The sequence below is a fragment of the Macroventuria anomochaeta genome, assembly GCF_010093625.1.
Source record: "Macroventuria anomochaeta strain CBS 525.71 unplaced genomic scaffold BU25scaffold_29, whole genome shotgun sequence".
Classification (NCBI taxonomy): Eukaryota; Fungi; Ascomycota; class Dothideomycetes; order Pleosporales; family Didymellaceae; genus Macroventuria; species Macroventuria anomochaeta.
This window is the reverse complement of record NW_022985390.1, coordinates 260703-286796: the sequence shown is the minus strand read 5'-3', so window position 1 is coordinate 286796 and position 26094 is coordinate 260703. Positions and strand designations below refer to the sequence as shown.

The following is a 26094-nucleotide window of genomic DNA, read 5'->3' as shown; positions in this document are numbered from 1 at the left end:
CAAACCAAATTTGCAATGCTAGGAGGCCTTCGCAAGAGTGTCAAATTGCATGTCCGAACATTATCGTAAAGAGCGACTCAGGTCAGTTGTATTAAAGTCATCTATAGAAGTGCATGTAAAAGAGCGTAAGAGGAAAAGTTCATCTTTGCATTTTGGGAGGTCAAGTCAGTGCAACCGAAACAACGTCGTTGCCGTTCATCCAACTCATCAGTGCAATCCAAACACCGCCTTATTGTAATCATCTACTTACGAAGGAATACATCAATCATCCGCGCCCACACCATCGTTGCCATCGCCCTCACCAGCCTCGTTATGGGTGGTCTGATCCTGCTCAACCGCGCCTGGATCGTGCGCAAGCGTGGCTAGATGCTCATCACGCGTCACTGACCGAAAGATGGGGCGTGGAGATGATGAGGTGGTCGCGGCGTTGGAAGCAAAAGTGTCGGAAGTAGGAGTGTTGATCCCAGAAGTGCTTGGTGTGGAAGCATTGGATGCGGCGTTGCGGACAAAAGTGCCGTTCCACAGATCAGGATCGCAGGTGTCGGTTTGAGCATCTTGGGTGGTGGCAGAACTGGTGTGGTTCGAGGTCCGGTGGGCCTGGAGCTGTGGTTGATATTGAATGTAGAGCGCGGTCTCGAGGAAACGACACTTATCAGTCGTAGGGAGGTCTGAAGGAAGCCCACGGATCAGGGCGATCGTGCCGACGCCGGGAACAGTGACGGCGTCGACAGTGACGGTCTGAGCAGAGCGCGTGACGGGTTTGAAAAGCATACGGACTATACGCTGAGGCAGGACATCAAATTTCTGCGCTTTGAGGATGTCTTGGCGAGTAGACTTGACCCAGTTGACAGAAGAGTTGTAGATCGTCACGCCGAAGTTGACGGTGGCTTCTAGATCCAGATCAAAGCAGACGGCGGCGTTGTAAGCGATGAACAGAATCAGAAAGGCGAGCATGAGCGTGTTGGGGATGTCGATGTCCGAAGCGCCTGAGACGAATTTGCTCATGCCACCGCCGATTTCGTGTGCCGGGTTGGGTGAATAGCCCATGTTTGGTGGTCGTACGAAACGTTTGTGGAAAGTAGAAGTCAATGGATTCTGGTATAAGTAAAGTATGCCCTTGGTGATTGTATCGTCCTGCGATAGTATGTGATGGACGTAGGTTCACACCGAGGAGCGGCACTCTTATGTAGGCACTGGGCGACAACCGCACATGGTCCTGTTTGTCAAGACATCCTCAGACGAGCAAGACAGGATGCTCAGCATGTGAGTGCTGCTATTCGTAGATGGACCTGTGTGTGCAGCTCAGCCCTACTGTAGCAAACTTGTTGGCCTGTGCAGTGTCTTGCCCTCAAAGCGAATGACGGCGCGCTTCCTAGGCAACCTGATGGCTTGAAAAAACCTAACACTCTGCAAGCTGCAAGAGAGGAAAAGGGGTTTGAAAATTTATGATCCTTCGATAAAAGTTGCGGCGCTCGGGCACGGGTCTTGTACACTGATGTAAGAACATTGTAGGGGTGAAGGGTGATTGACGTTTGTGTAACCTCGTCAAGCGGAAAAAAGTCGTCTTCCGCGCACACGGAAGCGGAGCACCGACCCTGAAGTTTGATGCACATCGTTTCTGTAGGATTTGAAGGCGCCTAGGTAGTTTGTGAGTGGTAGTGGTGTGGCTGTCTTAGGCGCATGTGTGCTGTGGCGCCTGCTGTGATGCATCTAGTTTCAGCCACCGTGTGCTGACCCTCCTCCCGCGAGACGTGCGGTTCATGTTGTTCTTTGAGGTCCCAGAAATCGGGCTTCTACTAAACCTCCAGAAGCACCTTGATCGCGCCCAGGCGTCGAACATATTTTAGGGGGCAGGGCAAACCTGGATGGACGGTAAGTCTGGTTGACGCAAATGAGGTTCGATTTACAATGCCCCATACGCAGGAGCCCCTCGTATGCGTGGGGGCAAGGCATTTTGGCAGTACTTTGTATGGCACATGTCGCGCAATCTCAGAGATCGCCCACTGGCCAAAGACCAGCCGCTCGCTCAGCTTCCGCCATCAATGCATCCACTTCCGGCTTCATGAGCAGCATGTAGTCTTCCTCCGGGAGCACTGGTCTAGGATCCTGGGCTCGGAATGTAATAATGTTTTCCTGGGTGTCAAGATGCCAATCCCACCAAGTAGCTTCGACGTTGGGCGCGCCGGGGGCGTCGTACCTCTGAAAATGATCCTCTTTCATGATCGCTCCAACCAACGAGCAATAATCGCTTCGATTTTTGCCCTCCCTTTTCGCATAAAGCACAAACTTGATGGTGTTGATGTGCAGCAGGCGGCGCAAGAATGAGATCACAATCTTGATGCTAGGGCGCGTCCATTGGTAATGCCAAAGAAATACAAGCTCGTCTACATGCAGTTGTTCCAGGTTGTAGAGATAGCTGCCCCAAGATTGCATTTCAGACGTATCTGGCCTGTACACGAGCTTTCGAATACTTCGTAACTTGTAGAGAGGAAGTCCCTGTAAGCCGGTGCCGTGTCCGTAAGTCCACAGCATGAATCTGGTCTTATTATATGCCAATTGTGTAAAATCTCGATTAAATTGGTGGCATACGAGGAGTAATGACATGTTCTCAGAAGGCCGGTAGCCACCCTTGTAGTTTTCCAGGTGGCGACCTATGTGAGGAATTCCTGTTCCTGGACGTTGCTCCAGGGCGTATTCCGCTATACGTAGTCGCAACTCGACAGGCAGGTCTAAGAACATGGCTGAGGGTAGTCCAGGGCTCGATCTTCATGAGTGAGTAGTGTGATGGCTCTGCTTGTTGTTGTTGTTCAGGTGATGAGGGAAGATGGGGTCACGCGGTTGAAGGCGAGCGACCACCGATTCCGGCCCGTGCGCATGAAGTAGTCCTGCCATCTTATCAGATTTTCACCCCCGCTTATCTCTCACCTGCAACACCACGCTTCGCGCCGACTCTTCCACCCATGCACATCGCCTGGTGCACAACTTTGTTCATCTTTAGTCTCGCAAATGTAGCTGATGCTCTGAGATCCGGAAACTGGTGCCCCCGCGCTTGCGATCTAACCCTTGGCTACGCAACGTTCAACGACACAGATCCGTGGCTTTCCCGCAAAGTCCGACAATGCCGAAGCGATCTGAGAATCACTTCGTTGTATCTGTGCTTCGACGAATTCTGTAACTGGAATGACGGGGAGATTCCGAAGTTCCTTGCCGAGAACAGCAAGTGGTGCGACGAGCATGCGGGTGTAACGTTGCCTCCGTTCCACGATATTGTTGATCGCTGGACTCCAGAGGATAGAGCACAACTGCCGAGACATAGCGCAGAGAAGGCTATCAAATGGCCAATCTTGAACACTGCAGTACTGCCAGAGAAAGACTTCTTTGAGAGAGCATTCACAACTTTGGTAGGCAGCACGACTTCGTGGAACCACTGCAGAGCGCTGATTGGCTCCAGGATGCTGCATTCTTCGAGTACGATATTCATCTTGTATATGGATGGTACATGTACTACTTCTGGGTAATCCTCATATCATTTGGTATTGGAACCCGCCTCTTGTCTTTGATCACCAACATTAGACGTCGAGAATGGCAAGCTGTTGCCAGCGACGAGTCAACTGCTCCAAAACACCAACGTGGCTTTCTGAGCCTGCCTCATGCTTGGATCAAACGTTATGTTACCGTACCTGCTGCATTCGGTGAGCGCTGTTCACAGCCTCTTGGTTGGTGCACAATACCACCTCGAGCTCAAACACTCACGATTGCTGCCTTCATTCTCCTCAACGCAGTTCTGTGTTGTGCAAGCTATCGATTGACGGATGGCAACCTGTACTGGCCAAAGAAGTCCGCTCAATTGCTACGTTTTGCCTCCGATCGAACGGGGATTATCTCGCTTGCCAACTTCCCTTTGGTATGGCTTTTTGGCATGCGCAACGATGTGCTGATGTGGTTGACCGGCTGGGGTTTTGGCACTTACAACGCGTTTCACAGGTGGGCCGCAAGGGTAGCAACTTTACAAGCTGTGATTCATAGTCTTGGGTACACTCTGATGATCTTTGATAGTGAGTTTTCAATGTTCCGGACCACATCATCCACATACGAAAGAGCTGACACAAAGTAGGCGGTGGCTTCGCGCATTTTCTGGCGTATTGGAAGAAACACTACTTCTGGAACGGCGAGCTGGCTACCATCGCCATGTCACTTCTCCTAGTATTCTCATTTTACGGCATCCGCCGAGCACACTACGAGTTCTTCCTTGTCACACACATCGCCCTCTCGATTGCAGCACTGTGGTCAATGTACTACCATGTGGAAATCTTCACCAACGGCGAATGGAACATCTTCATCTGGCCTTGTCTCTTCGTCTGGATCTTCGACCGCATGCTTCGCGGTCTCCGCATCCTGGCATTCGATTGGAAGTTCTGGAGTACTAAGGCTATTGTCAGCTATGATCCAGCATCCAACTTGGTGCACATGAACGTACCGATGCTGAGGAACCGCATTGCGCCAAAGCCGGGCACGTACTACTACATCTACGTTCTGAATGATCTGCTGTATGTGCACCAGAACCACCCATTCACACTGGCCTATGTCGCATCACCAAAGGAGAACGAGCACATACGGCTCTCACCAGTGTCGTCAAGACCATCTACACGTCACTCAAATTCAGCTTCGTCCTCTGAGTCCGACGCGCTGCTTGCTCCGAAGCATGCAGAGGTGTCAGGAGCATCGATGGTGTATCTTATCCGGCCCTACGATGGCTTCACATCGCGCCTCAAGAAGCACTGCCTCTCACGTCCCAAAACACTCCGTGTCAACATTGAGGGACCATACGGACATAGTGTGCCTTTGCGCGAGTACTCGAACATTCTGTTCGTCGTGGGCGGGACTGGAGTTGCGGTACCTTTGTCTCATCTCGCTCATCTGCTGGGCTCCGAGTCGACTGTACAAAGTGTAAAGATCGTTTGGGCAGTCAGAGAACATGCGTTCCTCGCGTCCATGCTGCAGGAGTTCAAACCTCTGCTCGGCGACGAACGGTGCACCCTTGAAGTGCACGTTACTCAAGGTGTCGAACATAAAGACGATATCCCTGATCACACTCCACGCGGCGTGACAATCGTAGTTGGCAGGCCGAATGTGCACCTGTCGGTTGAGGGATCAGCTCAGGATGCTGGTCAACAGTCTCTTGCTATCGTAGCATGTGGTCCTGTAAAGATGGCAGACGAAGCTCGCAAGGCTAGCGTACAGATGCTTGCGGATGGATTCAGGGGTGTTGACTATTTTGAAGAGTCCTTCAAGTGGTAGAACGATCTGCATACGCACGGCGTTTCGGCAGTTGCTTTTGGATATACACTTAGACTATATACCACTGCTATGAGCCCTTCTCTGCAACAAGTTGACTATACCAACCAGCAACCTCCCTAACAGACTCCTCTAGTCCTCTTATCGCTTCTCCGCCGAACAGCATCCTTTCTGTCATCCTTGAGTTCACACGATACGGCATATTGATCGGCGTTCGCTCCCTTCCCACCTCAAATACGCCTCTCTCAATTCCAGCCGCAAATTCACTTTCGACCATCCTAACCGCCTTATTCCAGACCTGGTTTCCATCCAGGCCCTCCTCTGTAGTCGCAGCGGCAACGAATCGAGGCGGCACGTCCTCATCTTTTACTTTCTGCTCATTGAGCGCCTCGACATGCACTCTTGCACAATCCTCAACGTGCACGAATCCAAACGCATATTGAGGGGTGTTGTCATCAAATATCAGCGCTCTCGTCTGCCGGTCCATATGCTTCTTCGCTTCCTCCGCCGTCTTTACAAACTCTGAAGTTCCTATCACCGTACCGGGAATAACCTGTACGATTGAGAAAGGCATTATGTTGCTGGCCCGGAGCTGATCGAGATAGTCCATGCACTGGGCTTTTGCGGCGCAGTAGGCCTGGTGGGAGCTCGTGAGAGGTGGTTGGTAGGTAAGTGATTCAGCGTTGACTTTGACGTGTTCATCGAGAACTTTTGCCATGCCACGACCGTAGGTATTCCCCACTTCTGAGTCGACTAAACCTGCGCCGGCTTGTGTGAAGACAATTCGTTTCACTGTTCCGGAGGACTTTGCGGAGGATAGGACGTTCTTCATGGATTGTATGAAAGGGTGGTAGATTTCGATGTCAGGATGTAGTGTCGGCAACGGCCACACCCCGGCGATATGAACAACGTACTTCACGCCAGTGAATGCTTCATCATAAGCACCTTCGATGGCGTTGTCTGGCACGACTGCGTAGTCAAGACGGTCCAGGTAGAGCTGCACCGAGGGGTCTGATTTGATGGTCGCAATGGCACTTTCGCGGCGCACGATGCATCGTACTCGATAGCCAATTTTGAGCGCGTAAGCTACGCACGCATATCCTATGGTTCCATTTGCGCCTGTGATCTAAGACAATCGTTAGTTGTGGTGTTTTGATACCTCTTTACCTATGACGTACCGCGACTAGTCCTATCCGAGGATCTGCCATTGTCACCTTGTAAAGTACAATCACGCCGTGCGCGATTGAATGTTGCTCACGTCGTGAAGAGATTGAATTTCTATTATGGTTGAAACAAGCTCATGATAAACCCGCAGCAAGGCCGCTGCAAGGCTTCATTCGGTTCAACAGCGGTTGTCGAAGGGCGCGTGGGATGTGGGATGCAACGGCAGCGACGTCAGAGCCTGGACTTTCCGTAAGTGCCGATCCAGCCCTGGCGATCTAGACTTCCTATTTGTGTACCCATCGATTGAAAGTAGGAACACCCCTCAACCCGTCTTAGACAGATTGGGGCAAAAATTCTGACCGTTTCACATATACGCAACATGGAAGAGAAGACTGTTCCTCCTGCAATCGTGCCTGCGGTTGACCGATCGTGATATGGTGTCAAACGCACCTGAGGTACGCTCCGAGGGCTTCCCTCATGCGACGAAAACAAAACTCGACATTGTTATTGTAAGTAACTACCTTGACCCTGCCTTTGAAGGACTGTATAGAACTACGTCATATTGTCCATATATATGTCTGACGTCTTGACAGATTGGAGCATCACTGGGAGGTCTTGCGACCGCTCTTGCCCTCAAGCGTCTTCCAACGACACATGCCCATACGCTCACCCTACTGGAGCGCAGCCCCAACCCGGTCCTCGACAACCAGGGAGCTGGCATTGTTGCAGGAGGAGACACGCTCGCATTCTTCAAGAGATATGACAGATGTGACCGCGAACTCGCCGTGTCCAGCGTGCGCAGGCAGTACCTGGACAAAAATGGCGAGATCGTGCACAAAGAGGACATGAAGCAAAATATGACGAGCTGGGACCTGGCGTACTATGTGCTCCGCGCGAATGTCGATGGCTTGAAGAGCAGGTATTGCGAGGTGCCAAACACCGTCGACGGCAGTGCCGAAGTCAAGCACTTGCATGGGTACAAAGTCACAGGCTTGTGGGAACAGGAGGAGAAAGGGGGCAAACTTGTTGTCCAATACGAAACCAGCGACAACAAGAAGGGCTCTGTCGAAGCAGACCTCGTCATCGGCGCCGACGGCCCCAGCTCCACGATTCGCTCTATCTTTGCTCCCGACGTGGAGAGGAAATACGCCGGATATGTCGCTCTTCGTGGAACCGTCCGCGAAGATCGCGTGAGTTCAAGGACCCTGGAGGCGTTCAGTGGGCGCTTCACATTCTTCCATTGCCCCGGTATCCAGATCCTAGCGTACCTCATCCCTGGCGAGAACGGAACCCTGGAGCCTGGGAAACGATTCATCAATTTCGTGTACTACAAGAACACCAAGCCTCAGAGCCTGGCAGACAAGTCAGCCGAGTTCCGCGAACTCATGACTGATGTGAACGGCAAATACCACCGCTTCATGCTGCCACCGGGCAAAATCAGTCCCAAGGCATGGGAGAAGCAGTGCGATATTGCACGCGAAATGCTTCCGCCTCAGTTCGCAGAGCTTGTCTGCTCAACAGACAAACCCTTCGTACAGGCTGTAACCGACATCATATCGCCGACCAACGAATTCCTCGACGGGCGTGTCATCTTGATTGGTGATGCACTTGCGGGCTTCCGTCCACATACCGCTGCCAGTACGAGCCAAGCTTGCTTTGATGCCATGATCCTTGCGGACATGATTGAGGGCAAAGTCGAAAGACTCGACTGGAAGAGGCAGACGTTGGGTTTTGCCAGGACAATTCAGGCTCGAGGCGTAAGTATGGGGGAGAGAAGTCAGCACGAAGACTTGCCCCTGAGCGAGCACATCCAGGATCGAAACCTTGCGAGCAGACCGAGGCAGGATGATATCTGGCCTCACTGGGCAATCGCGGATCTTGATTGATGAGTTTACGATGAAATGAATCCGGATGCTGTTTTGATTGGCGAGCATAGATTCTTGCGGTGTATATAACCTATCGGACCCGAGGATCAGGAAGGTCGGCCTTTTTGTATTGCTGCGGGGCTGCGACATAGATAAAGGTTGTTGTAATGGTCAGTTGCTTCTTCAATCAAAAAGTATGTTTTCTTACCCGGGCCTACCTCCCTCCTACGGTTTTGCGATTCATACACAACCATGTCCGAGATGACTGGCATATTGCGAAAGGCCGGTCAACTTGCCGTGTGGATGAGGGGCCAATGGCAGAGTGCTGTGCCACGGAAGCTAGTGTTTAGCGCGTTGATCTAGTGAATTCCTGAATGTTAATCTCGAAGTTCTTGACCCTCACATCTGATATCCAAAGCATTCGTCTCGAAGAAGTCAAGAGGGTCTCTCCAAACGAATGCAAATGCATCGATTCCTTCGGGGACCTTTATAGCAGCGTGAGAGCCAAAGCGTCGACAACTCGAACCCAGGCATAGCCGGAACCCCTAATAGACGTCACTGAAAACGTTTCTCGGCCGTCTCACTATAGCCTATTTAGGCGTACCACCTTGAGAAGCATGACTCGAGAAGACTATATGATCTACCGTAGACGCTCATAATACGCGCACATCTAATCCTCTCCCGCGTCCGTCACTCGTTCACTCATCACTCATTAACATCTGCACGAAGACTTTCAGTTGCTCATCAACAGACGTGGAGAGCCCCTTTATACTACCACACAGCATCAACTTGGAATCGAAATCTCAAATCGTCATCATGGCATCCATGCTCATTCTCTCAACCATAATTGGCCTGGCTCTAGCCCAACAGGGCCGCACAATGACCCTCCCCAACGTCTACGGCGACGCAAACTCCGTAGCCGCTTCAGTCGTCACCGCCAACCCTTCAGCCACCACCTTCGCACTGGCCTGCATAGAAGCCGACTGTGGTCTCTTTCCCGCACATACCCTTGTCGTAGGCCCATCAACTTACAACGTCGATATGTCCGACCCCAACACCGACTTCACAGCAACTCAGGACTGTGCTCTCGCATCCAACAGTGCGGTCTGCAAGGAAACTGCTGGTGGCAGTGAAGCGAACTTTCCAGGATCGAGCACCACGACGTATGAGGGCACTGAGATTGGGAAGTTGACTGTTACGGTTACGGCTGGGGAGGACAAGCTTGTGCAGACCGGCTCTATGGGTGGAGCCTCATCCGCTATAGCTCAGACCTCAACTCACAGTGCGTCGAAGAACGCTGAGACAGCGAGCATCACGCCGGCGCCGGTATCAGGTAGCGCTGCTGTGTCTGCCAGCGCATCGAGGACGGGCTCTGCACCTGCACAGGTTTCCGCTGCGGGAGCTGCAATCAATGCCATGGTTCTTGGTGGGGGTTTCGTTGGTGCAGCAGCAGGTGTGTTCGGTGGCTTGCTGCTGTGAAGCAGCTCGGATTTACGATTATTAGCGTAGAAGAGGTCACGAAGATGCTGAGCTATAATCGCATTCGAACGAAGCATGATGGACTCTGCTTCAGATGTATGGAAGATTTGAGTAAGCAGACTGGCAGATTTGAAGGTAGAAGGCGCGTTGGATACCACGTGCACTAGCGCGGCCGTGTCATCTCCTTGCTCCTTCGTCCAGTGCTCTGTCCAATCTCCATCCATCCTCATGCAAGATTTCATTCTTTCGTTCTTTCACCACAGCTTAATAAGCCAACAGCTCTTGCACGCCTTTCTGCTAGCTCTTGAATACCTCGACAATAAAATCCTACTGTTAGAATTAGTCCAAGCTGACGATCGGAGGGACCGTTGCACGAACGGGAGCAGAAGAACGATACGTGCCGGGGAGATACCTTCAATGGAATAGTTAGAGATATTGACTGAACGAAGATGTCCTCGAAAAGCGTAAGATGGCTATTGGTCTGGGCCATTGAGGTTCGGTAGGTTGTATTGTTTCCTATGCTGTCATTCATCCCTTTTAATCTACCAAGCATCTGTGTTCACCTCAATTCGATAGTCTATAGAATCTACCTTCACCTGCGATGATGGAACGCCTTTGAGAGAGACCGTTTGTAAGTGGATCGACACCTGCACCACTAACGACTGCTTTACTCATCTGACTCCTTCGACTTCGACTATACCACTGATCGACTTGGTTCTCTCGTGACACATTCAGTCAACATGAGGATCAATCTCATGCTCGGCGTTGCCCTCTTAGCGGGAGTTGCAGCCGCACTCACAGTCTCCAATCTGATTCTTTCGGTCGACAGCGTATCGCAAGACCACTCCTGCAACCTCACTGGTGCCTTCGATATCTCACTCAATTCGACCGCTCCTGTGACCGCCGCTGCCGACAATGAGTATTGGACCGCCAACGTGGCGCGTGGCAGAAAGTTTCTTGAGGCCATGAAGGACACCGATCTCGAGGCAACTACCATATTCAAAATGGACAAGACTGCGAAGAGCAAGCACGACGGACACCTCAAAGCTGAGATGGGGGATTGGAGCTGAAATGACAATACAGAGGAGCAGGGCTCGGGCACCAGGTACAAGAGCACCAGAGGACCGAACGAGTGCTTTGTTGCGGAGCACTGGACGGCCCTACGGTCAAGAAGAACCTCCTGAGTAAGCCGCCGAAGGCGAAGGGCCAGAGGTACGAAGCCTGTGATGGGCCAAATACTGGGTATGTGACAGCCTCCAGCATCTGTCCAAAACAACGACTCCATACTAATACCTTCGCTCCCAGATCACTGAAGGCTATTGCCGCATCGGTGTCATCGTCGCGGGTGGTGTAACCATGGCTCTCGGTCGGAAATCACCAGCGCATGGTGCTGAGGAGCTCTGGGCCGTCCACTAGCAAGCAAGCTCCCGAGAAGATTCATCTTCGGAAGGTTCCTTTCTCTTCAAAATCTGCATATCTGAACATAATTCGAGAACTGTGGCTAGCGCATGTCCTCTGCGCCTGGAACTTGCCCCCCTACAACAAACTTTTTCTTCGAGCGTGATTTCAAAGCTGAAGCATAGTCTGCTCCCTCGCATTTTCGAGCCCATTGTTATTCAACCGCTCTCTTTCCGGCGCGGTGTCCTGCAACAGTTTTGTCCACTCGTCTTGTTGATCATGCTCAAGGTCGTTCGCAATTTCGGCAGGTGTCGGCCGCTTTCGGGCGCAATGAGGATCTGCCCTACATGTCTGGAGAAGTGTTTTTGCCATTTCAAAGAACGCCTGAGTCCCCTCCTCAACATAACGCATCAAGCTGAGCCTCAGTGGAGTTGATCTATGACATGGACCAAAGTCTGGATCAACACGGACATCTTGAAGTAAAGCCTCAACAACTTTGAGGTTACCAGAATCCACCCCTCGCATCAGTGCAGTCCGGCCGGACTTGTCTTTGGAGTTTGGCTGTACATCGGGTCGTTTCAGGAGATCTGAGATCATCGTGATTGCACAATCATCGGCTACCATTGCACACCATGAAAGGGCAGTCCGTCTGTAATAATCTCGTGCGTTCGGCTCGCAGTTTGTTTTACTCAGAATGAGTCGAAATGAACTGAGATCACCCAACTTTACAGCAAGTATAAGCGCGGTTGTACCATCGTCGTGGAGGCGAGCCGCTGGATCCGAACCAGCGTCCAGGAACATTTTGACATAAGCCTTCCGTCCTTGGTGGAGTGCCCACAGCAGCGGTGTCATACCATTCTGTTTCGTAGTCTCAAGATTCAGCTTTGTTCTGGCCAACACTAAACTGACCACGTCCTCATTATGTGGTTGGCAGATGATCTCAAAGAGCGCCCGTTCGAGGCCTGAATTGTCATAATCGGAATCGAGCCCTACTTCGAAGAGTTGTCTTAGAATCGAGGTTCGACCGCTTTGGTTGATGCGGCCACAGACTGCAGCCAACACGGCATGTTGCCTGTTCGAGACCTCGGTGGCCTCGATACAAAGTCTCATGATCTTTTCAAAGCCTCTGTCAGCAGCATAAGCTAGTAGGCAAGTATGACCACCCCAGAGATGAGATTGGTTTATGGCGCTGGGTGCCTTTGACAGAACTAACTTCAAGTATGGTAGATTGATGCTAGCAAGCGGGTCGTCATTGAAGTTTGGGGGGGCTAAGGCTGAAGCATCGACCGCACTGCGGAAAAGCGATTCAGTCGAAGTGGCCGGAAAAGAGGCAAGCGTTTCCACAATGGCTTCAGATGACGCATTCCGGTAGCATTCGTGGGCAACGTCATAATCCACATTGAATCTTTCGGACTTCAACGCAGCTTCCAACAGCTCAGTGTCCCCATACTCGCATAGATAGCTTAAAGCGTGCCGGCTTGCTCTGTAGTTCTCTTTCTTCAAAGCAAAACTTCGACGAGGTTTTGATTGCCCTGGTATAGTGTTTTCTTCCTCAGGAGCTGGAGGAAGACCAACTAATGCACGGGCTGCTGCGTTGTGGCCGGCATATAAAGCTGCCAACAGGGGCAAACCAAAATGACCCCCCTTTAGGTAGAAGTGATCATCTCTTTCGGGGTGTACTCGAATAAGTTCGTCAGCCCCATACTCACTAAGTAGATATAGGATGTGAGTGCTGCGGTCGATAGACCTGGAGGTCGCGGGGCATAACAAAGACCAGATTTGTTCGTAGCTATGCTGGAACATCTCAAGGAACGAGGTCTGGTCTAGGCTCGACTTTTGTACCCAATTGGCATGATAGAACATGAAATCTAATGCGTACTGTACTAAGGGAGCTTGCTGGTGAACAGACTCTGGCTTGGTAAAGCGCGAGTAGAACTCCACATCGGAGGGGTGACCAAAGACTGAGCGCGCGAAGTCCAGCTGCCGCAAACAAATCTTTACAAGGATGCTGTGTCCCGATTCGTGTGTGGTATCCTCAGCGGATCGCAACATTATCATCCCGTCTTCCTTTATGAAAAAGTCCCGTACGGATTCGTGTATCCATTGCACAGTCGGTTCCTTGGATTTTGTGATCTCCGCCAAACCCTTGGAAGCATCGAGCACAAACTTTCTCAAGTTCTCAGAACTCATCAGTACGGGATCACAACACTGATCAACCGTGTATTTTTCATCGCAATACGTTTCGATTGCTATACGAAACTCGTTTGGCTTCAATGGTCGTGCGGCGTGCAGGATGACCTGAACACAAACACAAAGGTATTCCAATCTCAGTCGATCTCTGGTCAGCATATCAGCGAACAGGTTATGCAGCCCAGCTGGGATTTGTGCAAGTCGCTTCTTCAGGGCTTTGATCCTCCCTGAATCGTATTCTTTGTTCAGCATAGGAATGACGAGATGCACCCAGAGAAAGATTCCAGATGCTTTGCGCAGAATCTCGGCCCTGACATCCTCGAATTGCGCGGTCTCTTTGATTTTCAGGTTGGCATCAATGTAGACAGTGATGTCGTTCGTGTGCTCCGCTTCTGCTTCGAGCACAAGCTGGAGGCCAGTCCGGATACTGATCTCGGGATAGTGCCTGCTCGAGAAGCACACACGGAACTCCGCTGCTGACTCAATTTCCCCAATCTCTTCGAAGAATGAGACCATGTCGCGAATGTCATCCTCGGGACATTCGTCCAGAGCATCAACAAAACAAACAACACGTTGGTCTCCGAGCTTCTGAAGGCTTTGTACAAATAATTGGCGAAGAACCTCATCCTGCCAGCCAGATTCTTCAATCAGGTCGAGTGTAGATGTGCCAAGGTCGTCGTCCTCGAATATCTCCCAGGCTTTTGGTGCTTTCTCAAGAAGTTGTAGAAGCAAAGCACGGTACAAGCCAGATGTTGTCTTTTCCAGGTCCTCGCCTCGTGCATTGAAGAAGAAGGAGAGAACGAGGCTTCCTCTCATGGACTTCTTAGCCTGAGAGAACAGAAACTTCATCATGATAGACTTTCCTGAGCCCGGCTTGCCCTTGATCCAGAAGAAACCACGGTGCTCATTTATCTTATCCACATGCATCCAATCACTGTATTTCGGGTTTTTGAGTAACCATCGACATGTCTTGGCTTGAGCTTGCTTGAGGGTGAGAAGTCGAGCATCTCTCTGTTTGAAATGGAGGCTAGCCTTGATTGCGTTACGTTGCTCGTCCGAAAGCTCGTGCTTTTCTGGCCTGGTCTCCGGGCTTGAGGGTTGGTGGATCTCTTCATTGGCGGCTTTTTGGCTGGGATCTCGAGGTATCTTTGGACCAGCGACATGATTGACGGTGACGATATCAGCACAGGAAAGGTCCTTCGAGTTGCGGGTGTCATGGTCTTGTCGCTGTGGTCTCGGAGCTTGGACTGTACGGAGTAATGGAGTATCTAGTCAGTTGTCAGCATCAGATTCAGTATGAGTATGAACCTTGAAGTGAAAGAGTCCGGCGGCTGAATTCATAGGATTCCAAGCACACTGACCGCTAGATTGTCCAGTGTCGTTATCCGCTATTCGTGTACCCGCCACTTCAGTTGGCTTTATCACCGACAGCACTTCCTTTGCATATGCAGCTGCAACGCCCGCGGCGTACGCCTGCCATCGATCGTTCTTGTGCGAGTCGGCGTAGTCGCTGATGCCACGAACTACCAGACATGGGAAGGTGTTCATCAACCCCGCCGCTTCCATTTCGAAGCACAACACGCCACCGAGCTGCGCGCTAGCCTTGTCCCTCTCAGCAGCATTCTTTATCACTTGATTCCCTGACGCGATTGTGCCGTAGTGCACAACCACTTCTTCCTCGTCATTTCGTGGCTTTCGAGCTTGGATCCTGTCCACGCTGCACATGTCGCACGTTTGGCTGCTGGGGTTCTCGTGGTCATACGCTGCATCGTAAAGGACGTCAGGCCCTGCCCGACTTCGCTGGAATTTTGATCGCTCCAGCTTCAAGACGTGCTTGGACAACCCACTCTCTACGAGCCACTCGTTCATTTGGATCCGTGACAATGCGTTGAGCAACGCCTGAGGCGGAGAGTCGAGCGACCCTTTCCGCACAAACCCGTCTCTAGTCGTCTTTCCCATATCATACTGCACCACTCCGCCATACGTATTGTCAGGTTGGCTGACTACCACGTCCCCGAGCCGGACGTCTGCCTTCGCGCTAGGAACACCTCCACCAATACCCACCATCAGCCCGAACCGGATCTTCTTGAACGTAGCTAACATCTGTGTCGCCACAACAGCGGCTGAATTGTTCCCAGTCTGGCCAGCAGGCAGACATCCAATAGCTACGTTGTGCCCCTCAATTGAGCCGAGGACGTACAAATTCTCGTCGTTATCGCCTGGGTCGCGCTCGAGGTCTTCGTGCTTTTCATCCAGCATGAGCCGCGCTGCCGCCAGCTCAACGGGTAGAGCGCAGACCCATCCTACGGTGTAGTCGGTGCGGCGAAGCTGGCGCCGCATTCGCAGTCGTTTATGATGTACGATTCATATAAAGGTAGGAGGGCAGGTTGAAGAGGATGTTCCGAGTGTTTTTGCTAAGGAAGCTGCAGCCTGGTAGCCGCTCAGCCTCGCAATTTGGCGGCGCCCCATGTTGTCAGCTGGGACTCGGCAGGCTAAGAGAGGAATGTCGAGATCCAGCGAATACTGCCGCTGATGCAGGCGCATTTAGATTAGCACCTCGCTAATCGGCTGCATACGAGTGGTGTCCCCATGCGCGAGGCAGGCAGAAGAAGCCTGATCATCCATCCGGTCAAGGGGGGGGGGGGTCCAGAAAGATTAACAACAGACATGCCCAGCTCCCTACCTGTCGCGAGCGATAGATTCTCATACTAACGCTAACGGACTCAAATGCAACAACTTGCCGTATTGCGATTTTGTACGTGACTGGTCTTCCTAGGTACCTTGCAAGTGGACCCCGGCTGAAGCAAGCGTAGCGGCAGGAGCGTGGGTATCGAAAGCTGGGAGTGTTGGAACCAGCACTGCAGAAGATGAGATGAATTGGAATGAATCTATCCACGAGTGCTGGAAACCAACAGGGCGTCGTGAGCAATACCTGAGCATACAGCAACCTTCCCTCCTCAGTGATAGTTCTCTGACGATAGGCACAGGATGTCACCACCTTAGCTTTCAGTACATGTATTTCTTACGTTTACCCGCAATCGTCATCCGATAGTAACGGCTTCAAAGGCTGATTGAAGAGGACATTTTCTCGATAGACACGCTTCCAGCGCCAGAGCTTGTGAAATTGTTTCAGATCCCTTGTCACTTGCTTACTAACGTATATCGTCACTCGAACGGATTTCTCAGCTTTGCTGAATACTTTCAGGACGATGGCCATCTTTAATCGCACCGTAAGGGATATTCTATCGTGAATCCAAGTAGCTGCTTATCTCGCAACAGACACAGGGTACTGCGTCTTAGCCAAGATGGCCGCTCGACACTCCAAGTCAAGCTACACATGACACGAGATGACCTTCTGTTCACAATGGACTCCTAGTGGATACATTATGCTGTGCATTGGCGTGCTTTCCATCTTCAAGAGACTGCTCCAGGACGCCCTGTTACGCCTAGCAATCTTACAACTGCTTGATGAGCCATACTCGATGCACGTGCCTCTTATAGAGGGCATTAGTATTCATGCAAAACTTGTTTTTATGGTTCATGCGTGACATTGTGCGTGGTGTTGAAAAAGTGAGTATCATCGCACGAAGAGCAACAAGACGCTGATATCCATACGTAGGGTCGCTCACTTCCGATCCGTGGATTGCAAGGCTTTCTTCCAATGCATGAGGCAGTACGACCTGCCATCAACGCCTTTGAAATACTCCGCGTCTCTGTTCAGACAGTAGAGGTGATGCACCTGAATCTCGTTCATGTTTCAAACAGGAACAAGCAAGCAAGCAGACTACAACCACATATGGAATTTCAGGTCCAGATGCTCCGCAACTTGCTCCTGCGGTCACCATCAAACAAGGAACGATTGCAGAACGAAAACGACTGGGTATGTCAGCCCCTTCATCTCTAGGAGAAGCAAGACTAAAACATGATAAGGTGCATAACATGATTGCGCAGCAGGACAGTCAGGCCATGACAGGTCTAGGGGAAGCAGCAAAGCGGGATAGTGGAGCCGTGAAGACAATTGCAGTGGTGACTATGGCGTCCCTGCCTCCAACGTTCTTATCGGGCCCGTCGTCACATAAAGTACCCAGGTATACTAACACAAATCAGGCTATTTTCAGTATGAACTTCTCTGACGATTCACCCGCACCAGATACAATGGGATGGTCAGTATCTGACAAGTTCTGGGTATACTGGGCATGCGCCGTGCCGTTGACTTGTCTGATGCTGGCCATCTGGTTCTGGGGCCAGAGACTGTCAGGAGCGCGAAGTCAATGAAAACACCTGTCGGCACCAGCCAGTCCACCTCAGATAAGCGGCTGGAAGCAAAGCATGTCTCACCACCTACACAAGAAGCTCCTGAGTTCCCTATTCCCCTTCCACCAAGCATACACAGCGTCGTCTCATCGCACGTCGCAAATCCCCCGTAGTCCTGTCCTGAGCCTGTTGCTTTTTACTTGCCGCATTCGATTTGGGGCAAGCGATGTCCGTTTCCGGTTGTGTTTGTTCGTGTGTTTTCGCTTGCCAGATGTACGCCCCAGTATGATTGCCAGATTTGAGGGTGGTGGATACGTTTTGCAAGGCAACGAAACGGCCTTCTGCCGCACGCAGGACGTACACTTCTTCACGCACACCCCCTCACCGTTGAACACTCCTCTTCTCCTCTCACCAGAGCTAACGCAACCCACGCCCGCAAGCAATCGTCCACTGAACAACTCGCTCAGCGATAAGGTGACGGCCAGGTCAAATCTAAACTTGGCATACAGTATCTCGATCGGTCTTCTGTGCATGTACACCAGCGGTCTACCTCGCAACATATAATTCTACGTCACACGCGTAGACAATAGTTAGTTCACGACACAAGGGTTATGTTGATCAGCATCTTCGATCTCCACTTCGGTTACCAGAGCGCTTAGCTAATTACAAGGTGAGATGTTGTACATTCTATTCTACTTTTCGTAACATGCGGGTAGTCCCACCAACGCCATGCAATGCCCATCATACCCATCCATCATACACATCCGTCATACAACAGCCATATCGTACTATACACACATGTCCAAAGCTTAGATCAAGGCTTCACCCCTGAACATAGCCTCCTTGACCTCCTTCACAACATCCGCGCGGTCTCCCGCGCCAAGCAAGACGATACCGCGGCCGCGGCGGCCCATACGTCCAGTACGTCCGAGGCGGTGAATGAAGTCGATGGTGGTATGCGGGACGTCGTACAGGATAACGTGGCGCACGGATACAGTGTCGATACCGCGGGAACCGAGGTCAGTGGTGACGATCACTTTGGTGTTGGCGAGGGTGCGGGAGGTAGTGGCCTTCGTCTTGCCCTCGTCTTCCTCACCCTCGAGTTCCTTCTTCTGTCCGAACGAAGGCGATATCGAGCCGTCTGTGAAGGAGGCGAGGGTTTTGGCTTGACGGACGGGATCCGTATCCCTATGGAAGGCGAGCGCGTCGATGCCCTTCTTGCACAGATACTCTGCAACAGCTTCGGTGTCTTCGCGTTCGTTGACGAAGACGAGGATGCGCTTCGTGTTTACTTTCTCGTTGCCTTCTTCGTCGTTGTACTCCGACGCGGACTTGCCGATCTGCCATATGCTGTCCGCACACGCCAGCATCTTGTTCCCGCGGTATGGGTCTTTATTCACGTCGACGACGCCGAGCTGCACGCGTCGCGGGATGGCGTGGAGGTTCGGTGTGACGAGGCGGTGCATATCGGGGAACTTGTCGAGCAGGAACTTGTCGAGGTATTTCGGAATCGTGGCGGAGCACAGCACCAGTTTCTTCAGCGACGGGGTCGCGCGGTCCAAAATCTCCGTGGTGCTGGGTTTGAACGACCGGTCGAAGAGCGAGTCGGCTTCGTCGCAGATCAAGTGAGTGACGCGGGCGAGGATGTTGGGGTTGGATTCTGCGATGCTGGCGAGCAGGGGCGGGGTGCTGATTACGACGTCGACGCCATGCTCGTTGAAGAGCCGGTTGCGGATCACGGTTGCGCTCATCTTTGCGCTGATGGGCGCGGCGCGGAACTTGACCGTGTGCGAGAGCGATTTGGCGACGGCGCCGACCTGGGCGACCAGCTCGGCGGAGGGGACGAGGATGATTGCGCGAGGGCGGGCGGGGTCGACGGCTTTGTTGACGCTGGGCTCGGGGACGTCGAACATGTCGTTGCGCTTGGCGGAAGGCTTAGAGGCGGCGTCTGCGGCGGCGTCTGCGGCGGCGTCTGCGGCGGCGGCCTGGGCGGCGGCTTCTTCGTCTTGCTTCTCTCGGCCTTCCTCGCGCTTGATGGCGTCGAGGGTGGGGAGGAGGTAGGCGAGCGTCTTGCCTGAGCCGGTCTCGGCGGCGAGGAGAAAGGCCTCGGGGCCTGACGCCTTCTGCGAGACGCTCCTGGTGCGCTTCTCTTTGCGTAGGCCGAGGAGTGCTGGGATGGCGACGGCCTGGGCGGGTGTGGGGTTGCGGTACTCGAGGTCTGGCAGGGCATCCTTGACGGCCGCCTGTACGGTGTCCATGAGGGGGAACTTGTCGAAGGCGTCGTACTGCTCGAGCTTGCCCTTGACGGCCTTGCGCGATGCGTAGGGGATCTCGTGGAGCGAGCGCTGCATCTTCAGGGCATGGAACGAATCAGGCTTCGTCCTCCTCTTGTCGCTGTCCCGCGCGCGCGGGTTCTTGTCGCGGTCCGCCTGTCCCCGCTCGCTGGCCCTCTCTCTTTCCCTCTGCAGCATTGGCGGTGCTCGCGTCTTGTTCAGAAACGAGTACGGCTCGCGGGGCTTCCTCTTCGGCTTGTCGCCGGCCGGTCGGTCGACAGAGCCCGACAGCTGGAGCGTGTCGCGTCCATGCGTTGGACGCTGTCGGGAGCGCTCTGCATCGTCGCGCCCCCGCGCTCTGGGTGCGCCCAAGCGTGCGTTGAAGGCTGCAGCGTCGCGGCTTCGCGGTGCGTCGCGGTCTCGGTCTCGGTCTCGGTCTCGGTCTCTGGGTGGTGGCCGGGAGCGCGGGGGCAGCGATGAGCGGTCGCTGCGTCCGCGCTGTACTTGGGTGTAGAGACGGGCCTGGAGGGTCGGGAGAGACCGCGGCGCTGTTCCCAGCAACGAGCGCGCCTCGCAGAAGGCGCACACACGGGTGGCCTGGCGCAGCATCACAACGGCGGCAGTGTATCAGAGTGCCGGAGAAGGTGTAGAGGGTGCCGGAGAAGGTGTACAGAGTGCCCGCGAAGGTGTACAGAGTGCCGGTGAAGGTCTACAGAAACTCGTGCGCGCCCTCCTCTCACCTCTCTCACGTGCGCTAGCTGCGGCCACTTTTTTTGGCGCGCCACAGACCGCCCGCGCGCGACAGCATCGCCCTCTAGCGCTGGGCACGGGCGGCTCAGCTGCGAACCGTTGCGCTGTCGCCCCGTCGCCCCAGCAACCCCCTCCACAGTGCCCACTGTTGACAAACCTGATTCACCCCGGCCGATCAAGTGCCTACAAGTGCCTGATCTCAGCTGCACAGCCCATCCTTTCCTCTCGCCCACTACACCAACAAAGCGCCCGCGCTGGATCTGCCCTTCGCTTCTTTGTTCGTCTTCAGTCGCTCCGAGCGCGCATCCTTATCGATTGTTTGTTAGTCCTCTGTTGACTGCGTGCATCCGTCTGCACCACGCCGCCTCGAGGGCGCCGCCATTCTTCGCAAACATCCCAGCAAAGCACCCATCCGTGCTGCAGTCTTCTCCTCAGCACTGCGCGCGAGCCAACATGTCTCGCAACGAAGCGGTAAGCTTTGCGGCATCCATCCCTTTTCGCACACGTCATTCCTAATCACGTGCAGGTGTCGCCGCTGCGCATAAACAAGACGCCGACTGCCTCGCCCGCAAAGGGCAGCGGCCGTCCGCTCTCAGAGATTGGAGCTGGCGAGCGCAGGAGGAACTCTCCGAGCTTCGACCAGACAACAAAGGTACGCGCCCACCCCACTGTCCCGCTGCGCCGTGCCTTGCATCGTGTGTCCGCAGCTGCTGACGAGGGCCAGCGCATGTACCTCACCAAGGAGACATCGCCTTTTGGCTCGTCACCGTTCCAAAACAGCCCGCGACTGTTCTGGAAAGAGCAGACCACATCGCCCCGGGACCGCTTTGAGAACTCGGAGAACAGCTTCACCGAGGACTCTCAGCTGCCGCTGTCGCCCAAGCGCAACTCGATTGAGAACCTCAAGAAGCAGGCCCGTGTCAAGAACAGCGGCATCTTCGCACGCGAGCAGATGCATGCTTACGACCCCACATCGGTTCAGCCGCTGGACCGACCACTTGCCGCTGGCCGACCGCTCAGCACGTCCGTCCAGGGCAATGCCTTTGGTGGTGCTGGCCTCGACGGTCTGCGCCAGCACGACGGCTCTCCAGAGAAGGCCCCCCACCACCGCCGCGGCGAGAGCATGAACAACATCCCCACACTGAGCTCCATCAAGACATCGCCGGCAAAGCTGCCCACACAATCCACGTTCGGCTCGCCCTTCTCCTCACCGACCAAGGATCGCCCCTCCTCATCCGCTGGTCGCGCTTCTCCGGCCAAGTCTTCTCTTGTCAACAACGGTCGCTTCAACTCGCCGCAGTACAACCCTGACTCGAGCGTCCTGTCCGACGACGACGAGATGACGCACCAAACACCCCGCGTGCTGCGCCGCCATGCTAAGAGTGTGACCTTCGACGCTGCCCCACCCACAATCACAGAGTACGAGTTGGTCACACCCGACCCTTCAGCAGCATCTGGCTCGCGAGAGGGAAGCTACGAGGAGACAGACGAGGAGGAAGAGATGAGCTTCGACCAGGACGACAGCTTTGACGCATCGCTGGAAGACACCGACAAGACACCAGTCGTTCTCCCCGAGGACTGGCGCCACGTGAGCCCGGACAACGCAAACACATCGTTGACTGACCTCTACGATGACGTTTTCGATCCGCGCGAGACCAGCCCAATGGCAGGCGCGCAGCCCAACGGTGCGATGAGCGGCTCGCGACACGGCTCACAACACTCGGAGGGCTCGCCAAGGCCACTCCCACCTCTTCCTGGCATGAGCTTGAACCGACCGGACTCGAGCAATGGCGAGGCATCTCGGTCGCTGCCCCAGCTTCCGCCTGTCTCTGGCTTCTCCAAGGCCGACCTGATGAGCAGGCGCGAAAGCTCCATGTCTCTAGAGGACAGGCTTCGTCTGATGAACTTCGATGGCGACCGCGACACATCTACGCCTACTCAGGAGAGCCACAACAAGACCGATGACGACGGAGTGGAAGTCCATGTCGATGAGGTGGATGCCGATGCGTCGGTACTGACTGCTGATAACGAGCAAGATGCTTCGATTCCTCGCATCTCGCGCGAGTCTATCCTGCGTAGGGTGAAGAGCCAGAACTTCGATGACCACGAGGACAGCTGCGCCTACGACGCTGAATCGAGCCCTGAGCGCAGCTATGGTAACCTGGCTGATCTGGATCCCGATGTCCCGATCCCGTCTCGCGAGTGTTCATCCAACTTCGACGAGACTGTGCACCAGGCTCAGACTAGCCCTGAGCCGGAGGCGGACAGCGTCCTCGACGCCTACCAAGATGTGGATGGCTCGGCGATCTCTCAGCTTGACGACCACGAAGCTGGGCCGTACGGCGGTGAGGACTTGGAGCGTGAAGGCTCCGACAGCTCGGTCATCCGCCATCCTGTAAGGGATGATGACACCGAAGATGCGGACTCGATTGGAGACGATGTCAGTGTAAGCCAATACTCATCTCAACCAGATGAGGAGCCCTACGAGACGCCCGTGCAACAGGCTGCAGAACCGTTCGTCGAGCCGTTCGTCGAGCAGGTCGTCGAGCAGCCCGAGGAGCACCCTGAGGAGCAGCCAACCTCACAGAGCACCATTGACAGCTCTGGGCCACCGACGCCCACGGTTGTTGCTGAGTCACCAAACGCGGCAGAGAAGAAGGCTCGCCAGGACGAGCTCTTCGCCAACTTCGACCGGGAGCAGTCGATGGACCTGAGTCTCGACCCTCTCAAGGCCTCTTTCGCAACTGCGCCAAGCCCTCTCGACACAGCTCCCAAGATGGAGGCTATGCGCGACTTCTTGCAGCGACCCGCTGCTCCCGAAGCCACTGAGGAAGGGGCTGAAGAAGAGTACATCGATTCAAACGAGCCTAGCAGCCCCGACTCCGTCATCCGCCACCCAATTGTCCTCTCACCTCCTGAGATTGACTCCGACCAAGAAGTACCTCAGTGTGAGGCTACTATCCGAGGCACTGGCGGTCACAAGCTGAGGACTCGTCCGTCCCTCATCCCTGACGAGGTTGATATGGCAGCCACCCGCCGACAAGTCAGCGGAACTTACCCTCCACCAGTTCCTGAGAGGAGCCCCAAGCGCCAATCTCTCAGCTTCGAGATTGGCCATGTGGACGATGACTCTTCCCAGCTGAGCCTCGCCACCAGGGAAAGGCGCATGCTTGACCTGGACTTGGGTGACGATGAGAACGACCTCAGCTTTGGTCTCGATAACGAGTTCGACAAGATCATTGAATCCCAAAAGGTAGACCTCCTTTTTCCTTTACCCGATTTCGCTCGTTTCCCAACATCTGTGGCTGCGCGACCCAATGCAGCCGCTCATATGTCAGGGGAAGGGTTCGTGTATCCGTACCATGTCGCTAATCCGCCCGAACAGAAGGGTTACCTGATGCGAGAGAACACCAAGGTTGTTGTTGCCAGCAGCCGTCAATTCAGCGACGAAGCGCGTCCAACAGAAACGCCTGCCGCTGTTGATCCCACTACTGGCGAGAAGCTTGCTAAGGCTCCAGCTCGCAAGGCAAGCGGTAGCAAGCAGGCATGGACGACCGAGCCATGGAACGGCAAAGCCCGCCGCAAGAGCCTTCGAACCGCATCTGGAGCTCGCAAGGCCCGCACATCCGGTGTCGCACCTCCTCTTCCAGGTCAAGACTCTGCTGTTGCTGCTGGCCTCGATGCCGTTACCGAGCAAGGTAATGACGAGTTCGAGGATGGTGAGGAGCGTGGCCGTGTGTTCGTCAAGGTGATTGGTGTCAAGGATCTCGACCTGCCGTTACCGAAAAGTAAGTGTACCGAAACAACAACGACTAATGCAACGCTAACATTACCCTGCAGCTGAACGCACGTGGTTCCAATTGACGCTCGATAACGGACTGCACTGTGTCACAACATCATGGTTAGAACTTGGTCACTCTGCCCCGATCGGACAGGAGTTCGAACTCGTTGTCCTGGACGATCTCGAATTCCAACTCACCCTGCAGACCAAGCTTGAGCCGCCAGCACGTCAACCAGAGGTCTTCACGGCCGCACCTCCAAAGGCCATCACCAAGAAGACATCGGGCTCTACGTTCCGCAACCTTCTTTCGTCTCCCAAGAAGCGCAAGGAGCAGGAGCGTCGCGCACAGGAGGAGGCCGACCGTCTTGCTCTCCAGCAGCAGCAAGAAGCTCAGGCTGCAGCCAAGCGCAATCAGAAGGCCACTGCGTGGGACCTTCTCCACGACCTCGTCGGCCAGGACGGTTCGTTCGCACGTGCCTACGTCTGCCTCAGCAACCATGAGAGCCAGGCTTACGGACGTCCTCTGACTGTCGACATTCCTTGCTTCAACGAATGGGCCGTCGATGACAGCGGTGTCAGCAGTGTCAAGAGCAAGCGTGGTGGCGTCGTTCGACGACCACCGTACCGCGTTGGCAAGCTTACTGTTCAGCTTCTCTACGTTCCTAAGCCAAAGAACGCAACCGACGATGACATGCCCAAGAGCATGAATGCCTGCCTTCGCGAGCTCAAGGAGGCTGAGGAGGTGAAGGGCAAGACCTGGGAGGGTCTTCTGAGTCAGCAAGGTGGTGACTGCCCGGTGAGTGCACCCTACGAATACAGGTTGGATTTCCGCTAACGATATCATAGTACTGGCGTCGTCGTTTCTTCCGCCTCGATGGCACAAAGCTCACAGCATTCCACGAGACGACACGGCAGCCACGTGCTACCATCAATCTCGCAAAGGCAACGAAGTTGCTAGACGACAAGAGCGCGCTCAAGCAGCCATCTGCTACCAAGTCTGGTGGTCGTCGCAAGTCTGCATTCGCTGAAGACGAAGAGGGTTACATGTTCGTTGAAGAGGGTTTCCGCATCCGCTTCGCTAACGGTGAGGTCATTGACTTCTATGCCGACGGCCGCGAGCAGAAGGAAGGCTGGATGAAGGTCCTGTCCGAGTGTGTCGGAAAGGACATTGCTTCTGGCAAGGCCTGGACCCACATGGTGCTCGAGAAGGAGCGCAAGGAAAAGGCACAGAAGCCCAGGTCGCAAGCTGGAGCACCCACTCCAGGATCGAAGCCACCGCACGAAGGCGGAAACGCCAACCGTCGACCATCGCACACCCGCACACAATCACACGAGGTGTGCAGCAAATCGACGCCCTCGAGTCCGGTCAAGCCAGCGCACGCACGAACACAATCGTTTGCGCCAACACCACCACCAAAGGAGCGCGACCCTCGTATGGCGCCTGCGCCCGCACCGCGACCAAGGCCGCAAACGCAGATGCAGCCCAACACAGGCAGCAATAGCCGCAGAGACCAGGTTCGATCGATGATCTTCTAAGCACATCCTATATCATCAAGGCATATCGATACCTATCGCTACGCTTCCATCTTGGATATTCACTTACATGCTTTTTCGCTTCGATGCAGATTCTACGGAGACTAAGATT

At 54.0% G+C, this 26094-nt stretch overlaps 11 protein-coding genes across 11 annotated transcripts; 6 read left to right on the top strand and 5 right to left on the bottom strand.

The window, feature by feature from the left end:
* Positions 1-261: 261 nt before the first annotated feature.
* On the bottom strand, positions 262-1047 carry BU25DRAFT_460933 (uncharacterized protein; the record flags this gene model as incomplete). Its single annotated transcript, XM_033710396.1, has 1 exon — positions 262-1047. The coding sequence occupies one exon, from the start codon at positions 1045-1047 to the stop codon at positions 262-264; it is 786 nt and encodes a 261-aa protein (XP_033558958.1).
* Positions 1048-1801: 754 nt separating this feature from the next.
* On the bottom strand, positions 1802-2828 carry BU25DRAFT_133685 (uncharacterized protein). Its single transcript, XM_033700532.1, has one exon. The coding sequence runs from the start codon at positions 2737-2739 to the stop codon at positions 1990-1992; it is 750 nt and encodes a 249-aa protein (XP_033558957.1). The 5' UTR covers positions 2740-2828; the 3' UTR covers positions 1802-1989.
* Positions 2829-2926: 98 nt separating this feature from the next.
* BU25DRAFT_413305 (ferric-chelate reductase-like protein) lies at positions 2927-5395 on the top strand. The gene is made up of 3 exons (XM_033707008.1): positions 2927-3401; positions 3452-4055; positions 4115-5395. Exons 1-3 carry the CDS (start codon positions 2961-2963, stop codon positions 5296-5298), a joined length of 2229 nt encoding a protein of 742 aa, XP_033558956.1. The 5' UTR covers positions 2927-2960; the 3' UTR covers positions 5299-5395.
* BU25DRAFT_398462 (NAD(P)-binding protein) lies at positions 5316-6637 on the bottom strand. The gene is made up of 2 exons (XM_033704910.1): positions 6474-6637; positions 5316-6421 (listed from the first exon to the last, which is right to left on the bottom strand). Exons 1-2 carry the CDS (start codon positions 6501-6503, stop codon positions 5366-5368), a joined length of 1086 nt encoding a protein of 361 aa, XP_033558955.1. The 5' UTR covers positions 6504-6637; the 3' UTR covers positions 5316-5365.
* A 151-nt stretch (positions 6638-6788) lies between these two features.
* On the top strand, positions 6789-8497 carry BU25DRAFT_450497 (FAD/NAD(P)-binding domain-containing protein). Its single transcript, XM_033709700.1, has 2 exons — positions 6789-6968; positions 7053-8497. The coding sequence occupies exons 1-2, from the start codon at positions 6894-6896 to the stop codon at positions 8343-8345; spliced, it is 1368 nt and encodes a 455-aa protein (XP_033558954.1). The 5' UTR covers positions 6789-6893; the 3' UTR covers positions 8346-8497.
* A 643-nt stretch (positions 8498-9140) lies between these two features.
* BU25DRAFT_450496 (uncharacterized protein) lies at positions 9141-10111 on the top strand (the record flags this gene model as incomplete). Its single annotated transcript, XM_033709699.1, has 2 exons — positions 9141-9777; positions 10083-10111. The coding sequence occupies 2 exons, from the start codon at positions 9141-9143 to the stop codon at positions 10109-10111; spliced, it is 666 nt and encodes a 221-aa protein (XP_033558953.1).
* A 432-nt stretch (positions 10112-10543) lies between these two features.
* BU25DRAFT_460927 (uncharacterized protein) lies at positions 10544-10873 on the top strand (the record flags this gene model as incomplete). Its single annotated transcript, XM_033710395.1, has 1 exon — positions 10544-10873. The coding sequence occupies one exon, from the start codon at positions 10544-10546 to the stop codon at positions 10871-10873; it is 330 nt and encodes a 109-aa protein (XP_033558952.1).
* Positions 10874-11369: 496 nt separating this feature from the next.
* Positions 11370-15731, bottom strand: BU25DRAFT_423864 (uncharacterized protein; the record flags this gene model as incomplete). The annotated part of the gene is made up of 2 exons (XM_033708242.1): positions 11370-14659; positions 14753-15731. The coding sequence occupies 2 exons, from the start codon at positions 15729-15731 to the stop codon at positions 11370-11372; spliced, it is 4269 nt and encodes a 1422-aa protein (XP_033558951.1).
* Positions 15732-16700: 969 nt separating this feature from the next.
* BU25DRAFT_133630 (uncharacterized protein) lies at positions 16701-17729 on the top strand. The gene is made up of 3 exons (XM_033700531.1): positions 16701-16961; positions 17011-17271; positions 17322-17729. Exons 1-3 carry the CDS (start codon positions 16908-16910, stop codon positions 17664-17666), a joined length of 660 nt encoding a protein of 219 aa, XP_033558950.1. The 5' UTR covers positions 16701-16907; the 3' UTR covers positions 17667-17729.
* Positions 17730-18261: 532 nt separating this feature from the next.
* BU25DRAFT_133610 (ATP-dependent RNA helicase MRH4, mitochondrial) lies at positions 18262-20620 on the bottom strand. The gene has a single exon (XM_033700530.1). It carries the CDS (start codon positions 20525-20527, stop codon positions 18455-18457), a length of 2073 nt encoding a protein of 690 aa, XP_033558949.1. The 5' UTR covers positions 20528-20620; the 3' UTR covers positions 18262-18454.
* Positions 20621-21121: 501 nt separating this feature from the next.
* On the top strand, positions 21122-25985 carry BU25DRAFT_460924 (DUF1709-domain-containing protein; the record flags this gene model as incomplete). The annotated part of the gene is made up of 4 exons (XM_033710394.1): positions 21122-21139; positions 21195-24456; positions 24509-25245; positions 25296-25985. The coding sequence occupies 4 exons, from the start codon at positions 21122-21124 to the stop codon at positions 25983-25985; spliced, it is 4707 nt and encodes a 1568-aa protein (XP_033558948.1).
* Between the last annotated feature and the right edge of the window lie 109 nt (positions 25986-26094).